General features: G+C 41.6%; 1 protein-coding gene across 2 annotated transcripts in view; it reads left to right on the top strand.

Moving 5' to 3' along the window:
* The first annotated feature begins 4843 nt into the window (after positions 1-4843).
* The window catches only part of prom2 (prominin 2), a 31951-nt gene continuing 20863 nt past the window's right edge, over positions 4844-15931 (top strand). Inside the window, exons 1-4 of one of the 2 annotated variants that reach the window (XM_080448797.1) lie at positions 4844-5206; positions 6769-6813; positions 7590-7877; positions 15765-15829. In XM_080448797.1, the coding sequence (XP_080304923.1) occupies positions 7613-7877; positions 15765-15829 (330 nt within the window). In that variant the 5' untranslated portion in view covers positions 4844-5206; positions 6769-6813; positions 7590-7612. Of the gene's footprint in view, positions 5207-6768; positions 6828-7589; positions 7878-15764; positions 15830-15931 lie in introns of both variants that reach the window. The other variant, XM_080448796.1, reaches the window with a different exon arrangement.

Genomic DNA, 15931 nt, shown 5'->3' with positions numbered 1-15931 from the left:
TACATCCAAAAATGTCCAGTAAAATGACTGAACCCATGTGTCAGAAGCATGGTGTTGTCTTTCAAATTGTCACATATAAGCATTAAAGACACAGAATCAGCGTCTCACGTGATTCGACCTAGTTAGACAGATATACTGTATCTGGTGTATCTCTCTAGCTCAGTGGTTTCGAGGGACTACAGGGTTCCTTTTAGGGGGTCTAAATGTACCCTTACAAGTCTGTAACTCTGTCAGTATACAAATGGAACCAAATGGACCCGTTGGGGTCCATTTGGTTCCATTTGTATACTGTCAGAGTTAAAGGGGAGACCTTGAAATTTAAAAGTTTGAGAATCATTGCTCTAGCTTGTGGAGTAGTGATTCACAGACCTCACCACCAGGGGTCTCCCTCTCCCAGAGCAGGAATGACAGACCCAGACCGAGCAGCCCACTAGTACAAATCCCTCTTAATAGCAACTGTTGATCTTTAGCAGAAAGGCTGTCTGTAAATCCACTTTGAGGCCTGATTTATGCTCTTGTCGTAAGGCAAAGCATGAATCAGGCCTGAGCTGTCGTGTTTTTAAAACATGTCTCTTCTTTGTTGTCTTCACGACCACCGCAAGCCCCCCAGTCTACCCTTTCTGCTCTAGCAGTTCAGCAGGCTGACAGAATGGACCCCTAGGGGGCAAATCTAAACAGTAGGACCCTATATTCCCCTTAGACAACTTGGGACACTATTTAGGGAATAGGGTATATCATTTGAGAGACAGATGAAATGGCATCTCACCCATAGCTGGCGCCCCCTATAGGGGTGATTTGATATATATATATTTTTGCCTAATTTCTGTCATTTGAGAATTAATGTATTGGTATTAATAAAGATACATTTTCACTTAGACAGCCAATTATGCTCTTTACTACAGATGTCATATTTTAATGGGCATGAACGTGAAAGAAAAACAAAACACAATCACATGATTTGTAACCCCTTAAACCCCTCCGGATCTGATCTTTTAATAAATAAACTCTGCAAAAACCATTATACATAGGCTAATTATGTTTATTTATTTATGTGAGTGTTTATAGATTCATTCACTTTGAACAGAACATTGAGACTTCCGGAAAAGTATTTTATTTCAGTGTTGCAAACCGGATGGACAGCTTATTCCCAATTCAAACAATACATGTCTTGTGTGGTAGTTGAAACCAGTGGTGTAAAGTAACAAAGTACATGTACTCCAGTACTGTGCTTAAGTACAATTTTGAGGTATTTTTTACTTTAATGGAGTATTTCCAATTTTCAGTACTTTTACTTCTACTCCACTACATCTCGGATCCAAATATTGTACTTTTACTCCACTAAAATTATTTGAAAACTTCTGTTACTAGTTACTTTGTAGATTATTATTACAAAACATACATTAACCACATCCGCCCTATATACATTTCGGCCTGAATGTCCCATTTAAATAATGGGACATTCTGTATAATGACTACTTTTATTGTTGGTACTTTAAGTACATTTTGATACCAATACTTTTGTACTTTTACTCAAGTAAATGTACTTGTAACAGAGTATTTCTACACTATCAGTATAGATACTTTTACTTAAGTAAAACATTTAGTGCTTTTTTCCACCACTGGTTGAAACTAATACACACACATGCACACACAGTGTACCTTATGTATGACACAAACAATAATTGTCTTGATGAGAGCAATGGAGATTCATTCTATCTTGAGGATGCTTGGGTGGAGCAGGGGTAAAGATCCTGCCCACCACCACAGAGACTAGGAGTGCGTCTTAGTCGCTCCCACCGAAGATGCATGAAAGCACCCATTTTCAACCGTGTCTTCATATAATTGGTCCTCACTAATGCTCATTATTAGATGGCACCATTTCTGCCTACTCATGCTGTGTCTCAGAAATGGGTGCAGTACTGTAGGTGGACAGTTCAGAAACCTTCCTCCAATGACATCATTGATTGGAATGCCAAGCTATTGGGAAACTACACCGTTCTTCTCTTTCTGGAAAGTTAGCCAGGAAGAGATAAGCCATTGTTCATGCGTCAATAAATGCTTTTAAAAGTTTTTATATCACCGCACAAAATGGTATCATCTTATAATGAGCATTCGTGAGGATCAATTATATGAATATAAGGCTGAAAATGGCTAAGTCCTCCTTTAATTTAACGGAGAGACAGAAGACAGAAAAGCAGAACCTATGCCTTTTTCTGTCACAAACTGTCTACACCCAACATCAGTAGTGTGGTGTAGACAGGAGTTGAGCGCTGACAGACACTTTTGTCGTGTAATTTGAGGCAGTAAACAGCGTGTTACCAGGCCTAGCTGCTTAAAAGAAGTGTAGAGGAGAAGAGACGTCCGGACCAGGTTTCCAATCATTCATTTATTCAGCAACAAACTAGCCTCGATCTCCAGGCTTTTATTGTTTAGTGTTGCTAAAAAATAAAAGCCTGGCCCAGCGCGTCGGTGTACTCGGTATGAGGAAGTGTTTCACTTCCCAACCAACCAGAGTGCAGTGGGCGTCGCTCGTAATGTTGTGTTAACGGAGCGGGGGTTGACGGACAGATCGGTGAACCAATGGGATCAGCCGCAATCTCTCGCCGGCTCTTTACACCCGCCCCTCTATACACGAAATCAGGAGCCTTGGGGCAGTCTAGCAACAAACAAACATCATAGCTTCCAGGGGCAGAGAGCCCCTGAGCTCCTCCAGCCTCACGGCGTGTGAAGACAGCACTCACTAAGTCATTTACAGTCACTCTTATACTCTAGATTCACATTAGAATAGCAGGCGGGTGGGGGTCAGAGAATCCCCCCACCTATAGAAGATCAACTTCTTTGATCAGTGTCTCTATCTGATTAGCAACTGTATGTCAGGAAGCCAGACCTGATGTCTTCAGGTTAACAATGGAGATGTAGATTGCACTTCACACCAGGGCAGAGTCCCTGATTAGCAGACGCCAGGCTGGGTCTGAATCAATACATTATTCTCCTTTAACTTTTAGTTATCATTTCTATCTGATTTTGACTTGCATACTACAAGCACAAGGGCCAATATATGACACTTCATGAACACTGATTCACATGAGGAGATACATTGAGACAGACAGCTGTGACAGTGTAACAGAAGAGACCGTCAGTCTGTGTCTCAACCAGAAAGATTACAACATTTCAACTAGTAGTAGGCTACTAAATCAGGTAGTTGTTTGCAGAGATAGCAGGGGGGCATTTGAGTTGGTTTTCCTATATGCTGCAAGCTGCAGCAACAAACACACACATGGACTCAAGGCAGGTAAAGAAGCAGTTGAGCACAGTGTACAGCTGTATATTCTAGAGAGGTGTTCAGAATGCTGAGCTGGCCGTTGCATGCCAGGGATCAACGGTCGGTGACAGCAGCAGATTAAAGCACCAGCCCGTAATTGGTGAAAGTGGGTTGCTATAGTAAAGCAGGGGATGAGCAACCTGTGATATAGGCAGATTAACGCCACTGGCCACGTGAAGAAGAGACATAGTACAAACAAACGGGTGAAGAAGGAGAGAAGACTGCTCCAACGCTACGCGTCCGTTCTTCAAAAGGTAAACACCTCTTTATTTGTCTGAGTTTTGACATGCAAATGCAGAACTATGTGATGCTGTAACAATATGACCTAACATGCAAATGTCTATTTGCTTAGCCTGAGATGCACAAAGGCTACAGTACAGATCTGCTGTGTGCGTTCAAACTCCTCATGGTCGTGCCTAAATGCCTGCCGAAAATGATATTGTGCACTTGAGCTAAACCCTGTAGGAGGCCCGTGTCCATGTAAATGTCATTTGTTGCTATAGGCACAACACAACCTCTTAAAACTGCAGATATATTTGATCATGATAGCCTACGGTACACACTGTTGAAGTGGGTGTGTTCTCATGCCCTTGTATAAACATCTCACCTCACTGCATGCTGCGTAATAACTTTAACTTTACTGGAAGGAAAAGTGCAAGTGGGTCATAACTTGGGATTATTGGAAGGAACCACATCTATAGCAATACATTTCATGGCAGACATTACGTATACAGCATTATTATATTAGTGTTAAAATCACAAATGTTATTTCAATTTATATGCTCAGTTCATTTTTATTAAAATGTTATTACAAAAGAAAGTGCAGCTTCATCATATAGCTTTATTTTTCTTCTTTTTTTTGGTGGAAAGACATAACAGTACACAGGTGACATAAATGACAAATATATATAAATGGATATAAAAAATAACCATCATATAGCTTTCTAGATGTACGGTTGACTTCTGTATGTCATAAGCTGGATGTCCCTGTAAACTATAATATTAATGCTATAGTAATAATAATAATTATGAACTATTTGTATAGCGTCTTTTGAGACAAGGTTACATAGAGCTTTACAAAAGAACATAAAACATACAAGTAACAAATAAAATAAAAATACAAATGGAGATAGGCACGGATAAAAGAGAGGAGATATAAAGAAGGAATAAATAAGGTTATTTCCTGCTATTATGTAAGTCTAATGTCCTGACTGATATCCTGCCTCTCCCCATAGAAGTGTTGCAATTCAAACACCATTTACACTTTGAATCACACACACACACACACACACACACACACACACACACACACACACACACACACACACACACACACACACACACACACACACACACTCAAGAGATACCGCAAACAGAGTTGGGAAAATCATTTGCCTGGCAGCTTTGTCTCTTCCAAACCAACCCCTCTCAATTATTTGCTTACCTTCCCACTTTCCCACGTCACTCTGTCCCTCTCCCTCCCTCTCTCCCTCTTTCTCCCCCTCCCTCTCTCCCTCTCTCTCTCTCTCTCTCTCTCTCCCTCTCTCTCTCGCTCATAACCTAGACCCTCCCATTTCTCACTGCCACCAAAACCCAAAACACAGAAGCAGTCACACTTCAACTTGTACAGCAACAGGAATACAGGTTATTGAGGTGAACACACACACACACAAACATACCTATACACACACACACACACACACACACACACACACACACACACACACACACACATACACTCACATACACCTGCAAGGGCCTGATGCACTGGACCAGACCAGACCAGAGGGGGTGACTCACTCACAGCTTGGGACTTGGTGCCGTTACAGACAGTTCAGCAAACCTGGGTTGAATTCTCACTGCTCCGTTGGAGAAATAAAACAGGTAAAAGGCTCATCCTTTTTCCCTCTCTTTTTCTCCTCCTCTTCAGAATTTCTCTACCTAACAGTATATCCTTCTCATGTCCTTCTTGGTCTTTCTTTCTTGACCGTTTTCTCTTTTGCATGAGTTGTTTTTTATGTCACCTTGTCCTCCTGCACTTGTCCTTTACTCTATAAATACCTGAGAGGTAAAAGTCGCAGGGCTTGCTCAGACCGTTTTTTTTTTTCCTGCACCCCTACTGAGTAAATATCTTCATTTCATTGTGTGTTATTAGTCTATATGCATAAATACAGACCATTTGGTTCATTCGGCACTTTTACATTTCAAGCTGGGTGACTTTCCTTAAGATTTCAAAATACATGAAAATGTGAAACTGTGGGACAGTTTAATGAAGGTACAAACGGCCATATCTGGTTTGATCTGTTTCGTTCTGACAATGTGCTGTTTGTGTTTCACTTCACGCTGACTGGGTCTTGACTAAACACTATAGTGATGCAGGTCTGTGAGATCAGATGACTGCAGACTTTGAGTGTTTACACTCAGCACACACAGTCAGTATAATATTATGTAAGGCCTGATGACTACATCAACCTGGCTTGTTTCATTTCATTATTCCAATGCTATGACTTTTCAAGTTAATCACAAGTCACAAAAGCACTGCCTTACATGTTATTACATAGATGACAGTTAGGATAGGATATACAGCAGACCTGGCAAGTACCTAGGCAGTATTTCTGGGTAAACAGAGCATGAAATAAAAAAGGCACATTTAAAGGGCACTGACACAAAAACTATATAAGTCGCCTTTAAACACTGACATTTTACCGTACAAAATGGTTCTTCTCCCTGTCAGACAGTGCTAGTTCTCTCCCCTGACATTTTGTATAGAACAGTAAACACCCAGATCCTCTGTGACTGTGACTCAGTTACATTTGTGTGGCTTTCTTCTCTGCATCTCTATCTCCCTTCATCCTCCATGGTGTGTGTGTGTGTGTGTGTGTGTGTGTGTGTGTGTGTGTGTGTGTGTGTGTGTGTGTGTGTGTGTGTGTGTGTGTGTGTGTGTGTGTGTGTGTGTGTGTGTGTGTGTGTGTGTGTGTGTGTGTGTGTGTGTGTGTGTGTGTGTGTGTGTGTGTGTGTGTGTGTGTATGCATAAGGGTGTGTGTGTGTGTGTGTGTGTGATAGAGAGAGAGAAATGGTCTACATTTCTATAGCGTCTTTCATCCAATCCAAAGCCCTTTACAATGTGCAGTACATTCAACCCATTCACACACACACACACACACACACACACACACGCACACACACGCACACACACACACACACACACACACACGCACACGCACACGCACACGCACACACACACACACGCACGCACAGATGGCAGAAACAACCACGCAGGGCACCAGCCTGCTCATCTCCAGTAGGGGTTCAGTGTCTTTTGCACTTTTGACACAAAGCCGGGGCATCGAACCCTCTGGTTCCCTTTTACCTCCTGTTCCACTTCTGCTCACGAGGCTCTCTGTTACTGTCACTCATACCTCTCTTCCTCTTTTTTTTTCTTCCAGATGAATCGAGACCCATCCAGTGCCATGAGGTGATCGGTCCACACGCAGTGGTGGAAAAAGTAAAAAATGTTTTTACTTAAGTAAAAATACTGCAATGTAGAAATATGAAAAAAGGCTCATTTTTGTGAAAAAAAGGCACATGCGTCGTGACGCATTGTGAGCTTGTAGATCTGCTATTTTCAAATGGACGACATGTATACACGGCTGAAGTGGTTAATGTATGTTTTGTAATAATAATCAAAATCTACAAAGTAACTAGTAACTAAAGTTTTCAAATAAATGTAGTGGAGTAAAAGTACAATATTTGGATCCGAGATGATAGTGGAGTAGAAGTAAAAGTACTGGAGATTGGAAATACTCCAGTAAAGTAAAAAAAAAAACACCCAGTGTGAAGTGAGTGGTGTTATTTAGAACAGTGGTCATCACAGTGATGGAAGCTCACTTGAAAAAAAAATTGAAGTGCGTGGTGCTATTTATAGGTTATGAATTTCATCATGCGTCTCGCTAGCCAATCACAGTACTGAGCAAAGGGTCTGAATACTTATCAGCCAATCACAGTACAGGTTATGAATTTCATCATGCGTCTCGCTAGCCAATCACAGTACTGAGCAAAGGGTCTGAATACTTATCAGCCAATCACAGTACAGGTTATGAATTTCATCATGCGTCTCGCTAGCCAATCACAGTACTGAGCAAAGGGTATGAAGACTTATCAGCCAATCACAGTACAGCGACCCCAACCCCACTTATAGGAGCGGCTACACCGCTCAAAAACCTCAAAATTGTACTTAAGAACAGTACTTTACACCACTGTCCACACGTTGCTCTCTCTCCAGCCAGAGTCATGCAGAGACATGAGACCATGAGGACTAAGAGATGGTGGAGGGTGGTGGTGTTACTCATAGGCCTCAGCCTGGTCCTGGAGGCTACTCCTCCTCCTCCTCCTCCTGCTCCCCAGGCCTCCTGCCCAGCAGCAGGGACCCCCCCGGTGCTGGTCCTGACGCAGCCCCAGTATGAGGACAACACAGTGCTGGATCCCGGTGCGGGCTTCATGGCGGCGCCGGTACGCTCCTTCCTCGACACGGTCCAGCCCAACAGCTTTCCTACAGGTCAGTGAGAGCTGATGGAGTTCTCCCTGTGCTGCTATAAGGCAACGTAAAATCTATCTTTATATTGAGACCACTTTACACCTGGCGTCCCTCTTTTGGCCATGTAAACAAAAGCAACTTATTTTTTATCATTCTTAACCAGTATATTTTGTATTGTCTGCCCCCCCCCCCCCCCCCCCCGCAACAGAAATGTATTTACGGCATTTATGTAGTTTAGTGTTAATAGGGCTTGCCAACGTGGGGGGTGTGGCATAGCAGCTGCAGACATACTGGTGGGGGGGGATGTTAAGTTAGCCTCGATCTCCAGGCTTTTATTGTTTTACTAAAAAATAAAAGCCTGGAGGAGCGCGTCGGTGTACTCGGTATGGGAAGTGTTTCATTTCCCAACCAACCAGAGTGCAGTGGGCGTCGCTCGTAATGTTGTGTTAACGGGGCGGGGGTTGACGGACAGATTGGTGAACCAATGGGATCAGGCGCAATCTCTCCGCGCCTCTATACACCCGCCCCTCTATACACGAAAACAGGAGCGCTAGTGCAGCCTAATGTTAAGTCAACCTGTTTATACCCCACTAAGATATCCGCCGCTACCAGATGACACTTGTTGACGACGCCCCCTTCAGGATTTATTTACCAACATCCAAAATATCCTCAGTGATACAAACCGGCATCATTCATTTTGGAGCAATTCTTCCGTGGTTTTGTTTCGTACTGAATACTGGGAATCACAGTATTCAGTTCGAAACTGAAGCGGAATAACAGACAACAGAGCTATCAGAGGTGTCGCCACAACTATAATTAACGTTACATTAGTATGACTTTTAAGTGGTTAATTCCCCACACGGCGTACAATCTAGAATCTCACACCGTTGTCATAGCTTGTACTGTAGTTGTTTTTTTTGTTCAGTGTTATGATACTTCAGAGCACAGATAGTTGTCCGGAGGCAACTGTGGGAGGGGAGGCGGGGACATAGATTGGTGAAGCAATAGGAAGCGCCGCACGAATCCGGGCGGCTGGGTTTGGATCCGCCCTTCAAGACCATCGATTGGGCTCGTTCTTTCAGTCTAGGCGAGGCATGACTCAGGCTTTAACCTGCAGTCCTCTATACTGCTACTATGTTGGCCCCCAAATAATTGGCAAAACACTAAGATTTTATAGATAAAATATCTTTAATATAACATAATTTACGTAACAAAAATATTTTGTTTCCTTTAAAACCTTGAAAAAGAGTTTTCATTGTGATATTGATAAATAGGAACTTAAAGTATACTATGCTAGTTCCACTGATCCAAGCCGGAACACATTCGATTGATTGATCATTAAAGGGACAGTTCACCCCCCAAAGGACTTTTTTTTCTATCGATCCCTTTCGAACCAGCCCTTTAAAATAAATATGCTCTGAAAATGCGAACACTTTGGAGAAGTTTCAAGTGGGCCCTGATCCAAGGAGAAGGTTGAGAACCATTTGTCTATATTATCTATACATTAGTTACCCAGCCTAACCCACAGAAACTCCATGACAACTTAGGCTAATCAGTAAGTGAATGGGAATGCACCTACTTTGTCCAGTTAATGCTTAACTTCAAGGGCGATGTTGTCTGGGCTGGTGTTTCCTCATTTGTACAGAATGACTCGTTCGTTCGTGACCAGACAGTATCGTCTGAGCCTTTCAATGCTTTCTATTACCGGGATGTTTTTTTGTGAAGTGCTTCTATTGTGTCAGAAAAACCACAATGCATTTAATATCCTGCCTCCAGGTTCATACCGACTTTAATAAGCAAACAATGGAAAAGGCCACACAAAATGACGTGTACAAACACGCGCACGCGTACACACACAGGCACACTCGCACACTCGCACACTCGCACACACCAGTGGTGGAAAAAGTAACACACATTTTTACTCAAAGTAAATACTTGATACTTGATACAATACTACAATGTAGAAGTACTCTGTTACAGGTAAAAGTCCTGAATTTAAAATGTACCTGAGTGCAAAAGTATTGGTATCAAAATGTACTTGAAGTACCAAAAGTAGAAAGTACTCATTATGCAGAATGTCCCATTTCACAAGTTTTCAAATGTATAATAAAATAGCAATAAAAAATAGCAGATCTACAAGCTCACAATGCGTCGCATTGCGACACATTGTGAGCTTATAGATCTGCTATTTTAAAATGGCCAAAATGTATATACTGTAGGGCTGAGGTGGTTAATGTATGTTTTGTAATGATAATCAAAATCTACAAAGTAACTAGTTACTAAAGTTTTCAAATAATTGTAGAGGAGTAAAAGTACAATATTTGCGATGCTGAGATGTAGTGGAGTAGAAATAAAAGTGCTGAAAATTTGAAATACTCCAGTAAAGTAAAAACTACCTAAAAATTGTACTTAAGTACAGTACACGAGTAAATGTACTTAGTTACTCTCCACCACTGTCTGGCACGCACGCACATTCGCACGCGCACACACACACACACACACACACACACACACACACACACACACACACACACACACACACACACACACACACACGCACGCACACGCACACCGACAGTCTGTCAACCTTTGCTCAGATGAAAGCATGGATGACTCACTGATAATCCTTTATTTTTTATAGATGACTGAATCACAGAACATGTTCCATTTCCTTGACATTCAACACTTTGTGATGACAAATTATTATTATTGTCAGGTTGACCATGTTATTGATGAGGATGAGTCGGTGTTCTGTGAGACAGTAGATGTGCCAGCTAGTTTAATACCTGTTAATTTACTGCTAATATACTGTTAGTGCGCTCTTTAACTATATTTATACAGTATTTATATCTGTTGATCTACAACACGATAATCCCAGTGCAGAGGTACAAGGTACAGTTATGTAGAACACCTTCTGGTTTCTGGTACTTAATTTCTAATGTACAGTACAGTCTGCTTACACTTCATTATTATTATTATTATTATTATTATTATTATTATTATTATTATTATTATTATTACCCTTATTATTATTATTATTATTATCCTAATATTCTACTATAAAATTATGAGGAAACCTCTGTCCACACACACACACACACACACACACACGCACGCACGCACGCACGCACACACACACACACACACACACACACACACACACACACACACACACACACACACACACACACACACACACACACACACACACACACACACTCACACACACACACACACCCACCCACCCACCCACACACACACACACACACACACACACACACACACACACACACACACACACACACACACACACAGACACGCGCGCGCACACACACACACACACACACACACACACACACACACACACACACACACACACACACACACACCCACACACACACACACACACACACACACACACACACACACACACACACACACAGACACAGACACGCGCGCGCACACACACACACACACACACACACACACACACACACACACACACACACACACACACACACACACACATACACACACACACACACACACACACACACACACACACAGACACACACACACACACACACACACACACACACACACACACACACACACACACACACACACACAGACATAACCTTTTTTCCTATATCAGAACTGACTGACGGTATGCGGTAACGAGTAATATAATGCATTACCAAACGGCAATTCCGTAATAAATTATTACAATTAGCCAAGTTACTTTCCGAGTTACTTTACCGACCAGGGTCCCGTCGTCCCGTTATGAACCAATACAGGATTTGTTGAAACACGTCCATTGTTTCTGAAAAGGACATTCATCGTGTGCTGGCTATGTCCTCACTATTACAATATTATTGAGCTGTGCACCTTAAAGACTTTTATTTAGTCTGGAGTGTTGCAGGCCTTCTGCTTTGCAGTCATTTCTCTCCATAAACATCCCCCCCTGACAATCAACACTGAAGAACAGAATAAACACAAGAAGAAGGCCAGTACATTTGTCGTAGGACCCAGGTTGGACCTCCCGTGCCTTCCTCTCTGTGCCATATGTCCTGTCTGTGCTTAGTCTCGCGTGGCCAGACTGTTGCCTCCCACAATTTTCAGATGCTTGCGGTCATACAGTCTGGGACTCGGAAGCTCTGATCATGATTAAAATATAAAGCGGAAGTGAAGCCTCCTCCCCACTTCCGTTTGGTCTTTACAGTCGCGCAAATGTATCCTAATATAAATCAACATCATCTAAGTATATATAGCTTGCTGCTTAGGAGAAATGGAAATTAAAACATTTAATGTAAAGATATTTAAAAATATATTTTCGTGACCGGAAATGCCAGCTTCTGTTCCTCGGATTTCGGGAGGTGTAGTTCCAGACTCTATATAGCGTTCGGAGATTGTGGAATAGCTGTCTGGCTACGTGAGACTAGTCTGTGCTCTGTGCCTGATGCCCTGCACTGTCGGGTGTAAACCACTGTGCGCCCGGGTGTTTAGAACGATGAAAGCCGTGTACGATTTTAGTTGTTCTATTTCAGCATTTTGGTAAAAGTAACTAAACAGTAATAAGTAATAAGTAATATATTGCTCTTGCTCAGACAGTAATATGTAACGAGATGTATTACTTTAAAATTAAGGTAATAGGTAATATGTAATCTGTTCAAAAATAAAAGTAACTTGCCCAACACTGTATGTATGTATGTATCTATCTAGTTAACAGTCAGCTGAACCTCCCTGCTGCGAATCCTTTCAAAGGAAACTCCACATCCCCACAAAGCTCTTCCTCATTGCATGTCAGTCCAAGCTCAGCACACGTTTACCTTTCCTCTCGCTCCCGCTCTCTTTCTCTCACTCTAATCCCCCCCTACACACACACACACACACACACACACACACACACACACACACACACACACACACACACACACACACACACACACACACACACACACACACACACACGCATGGCCCTTAAGAGCAGGGCTTACAACAGTGCTCACCGACCTGAGCTTGCCAGCTGGTTCCCACTCATTCTTAACTCAACACCAGCTGGTGAACGGAGTTTCTTTTGAATGCTTGTGGTTGGTTCGTAGTACGGTTTGAAGTTACCACACCTTTTGAACAAAGTGAATTCCTGCTTATGACGTAGAAAAACTCCCAAATGAATTCTCCCATTCTCTTATATTCTCTCATGTACCTACAGTATATACCATAACGACTTTCAACCAGGGCCAGACTGATACTATGTATTGGACGCCTCGATTTTGGCCATCATGTGACTTTCTTTTTTTTAAAGATATTTTTTGGGGCTTTTTGCCTTTATTGATAGATTATAGTAGGCTGACAGGAAATAAGGGGAGAGATGGGGGGGTTACACAAGATCTACAAGCTCACTTGTGAGCTTGTAAATCGGCTATTTTCAAATAGCCAAAGTTTAAATAGAGCTGAGTTTTGTAATATTAATCAAAATCTATAAAGTAACAAGTAACTAAAATGTTCAAGTAATTGTAATGACGTAAAAGTACAATATTTGTCTCTGAGATGTAGTGGAGTAGAAGCAAAAGTACTGAAAATTGGAAATACTCCAGTAAAGTAAAAAATACCTCCAAAATGTGACTCACACGGATCTGGCCCTGACTGGGCTTTTGCAAGCCTGTCTGTCTGAGACCGAAAGGAGGAACCAGATAACCTCAACCCCCCCCCCCCCACACAGCCATAATTCAGAGCACCTGAACAATGACGACACACCTCTCTCTGCTCAGTTCCCCCTTCACGTCCACACAATCAGCGTCTGTGTTGTCGGGGACAATATCCATAACAACTGAGCCTCTGCAGGACAATAGAACGGGGGAGTCTAATCTCTCTGGTTGCCTGGTTATTACCGGACACCAGGAGGGCTTGATTTCACCCTTTATTGTACTTCCTCCTCTACCACGGCAGACATTAATCTTCCTCCTGGGGTCTGCGTTAAAACCATGCAATTGTGAATAAATATACAAACAAACATCGAACTGATTGATTTAATTCAATCAAATCAATTTGAATAACTTTTTAAATGTTAGTTGTATTTTTGGCCAACACCATCGTACAATGAAGTATAAAATACATTTGTATATGAAAATACAAGTAACAATGCGCTGTTTGATTGTTCCATTAATCAAAAAAGGTAATCGATTGAATTAATCGCTAAGAAGATAACCAATATGTGCAGCCATAGTCTAGACCACGGGGGTCAAACTCATTTTGGGGTGTGGGCCGCATTGGTCAAAAAGTGACTTGATGTGGGAACGCGGACACGCTTGCGCGCTCATGCTCATCCAGTTATACAGCATTGTTTTCCAGTCTGTTGTCTCAGTCACTGCTATAACTACAGTATATCACTTTAAAAAATGTTATTATGAAAGAAGAATAGCTACTTTAATTATTGACATTAAAAACAAACAATGCAATTTGTAAGGACTCCCAATAAACCATTTTAAGTAGAATGAATTGAAGTTAAACAATACTGGTAATGTGTGTTGTTATGATAATGATTACCATGTCTTAAGCCACGTTTTCACTACAGTGCCGGAATTTTTCCAACTAAATAATTAGATTTAAAGAACAATAATTAAAGAACAGAGCGTTTGTTTTCTCTCTCTCTCAATCATTATCAAGGGGTTAACAGGTGGAGTTGCCAGTTAGTTCTGTTTCTAGCCTAAATTCTCATGTCCAAGACACAAAGCCACATTAATTCATCATACATGACAGCTGTGTCGCGACCAGTGTTGCCATATTTTGCAAGAGAAATAAGGAACCAGGTCTATGAAAACAAGCCCAAAGTAAGTGACTATTATATACCATACATGAGCACGTCTAGACTCTATCAATAAAAGTCCAAGTAATCAAAGTCAGGTAGCATAACATAACAATACATGTATATAGTTGACCATTTTAACAATTACAACACATTTGTACATAGTCTGGGACGCAATGTCCCGTGTACATAGTCTGGGACGCAATGTCCCCATGGTCAGGTGTAGCAACCACCCCAAAGGCCAGAAACCGAAGCTCAGCGTGCACAAAGAAAGAACAGAGACATTGAGGTTGTGGTCTCTAGGACAGGCAGAGCTCATTAATCAACACAGCAGCATTACATATCAACGTGAATGTGTTCTGGAATTAATCCCCAAGACAGGTAGCCTATACACTTCACAAAAACATGAAACATCCTCACTGCAAAAGACAAATCACCAGTTGTGGAAAATGTACTCAAATGTTTTACTTAATTAAAAGTACCAACACTTTAAAGTAGAAATACTCTGTTACAAGCAAAAGTCTGGAATTAAAAATGTACTCGAGTAAAAGTACAAAAGTATTGGTATCAAAATGCACTTAAAGTACCAAAAGTAGAAAGTGCTCATTATGCAGAATGTCCCATTTCATGTATAAAATGTATACAAATCTTTTGAAAATAGCAGATCTACAAGCTCACAATGCGTCGCAGCGCGACGCGTTGTGAGCTTGTAGATCGGCTATTTTCAAATGGCCGCAATGTATAATGGGGCTGAAGTGGTTAAAGTTTGTTTTGTAATAATAATGAAAATCTACAAAGTAACTAGTAACTAAAGTTGTCAAATTATTGTAGTGGAGTAAAAGTAGAACATTTGCAGAGTAGAAGTAAAAGTATTGAAATTTGGAAATACTCCAGTAAAGTAAAAAATACCTCCAAATTGTACTTACAGTACTGTAAGTACAGTACTGTAAGTACAGTACTTGAATAAATGTCCTTTGTTACGTTTACACCCCACTGCAAAAGACAAATCACAAACAGTATTTCATCAGAAGGGTATACAGTAAAAAAAAAGAGAAAAGTTAACATTGTTCTTCTCACAACCTTTGTCTTCCCATGTCTTGCAGACCTGATCGTGACCTTCGTGGAGGACATTGAACACGCGCTGTCAGATGGAGACACCGTCAGAGCTGTAAGAACAACATGTCTTTGCCCAGGAGGAGGCAGTGTGTGCAGCGTGGGAACTTGAACTTCTCTTTTAGTCGTGACAGACACTCCCACCCCAGAGCCCCCT

Source organism: Gymnoscopelus braueri, assembly GCF_963280865.1.
Source record: "Gymnoscopelus braueri genome assembly, chromosome: 14".
Taxonomy (NCBI): domain Eukaryota; kingdom Metazoa; phylum Chordata; class Actinopteri; order Myctophiformes; family Myctophidae; genus Gymnoscopelus; species Gymnoscopelus braueri.
Note: the sequence above shows the minus strand (reverse complement) of the source record. Positions and strands in the feature narration are given on the sequence as shown.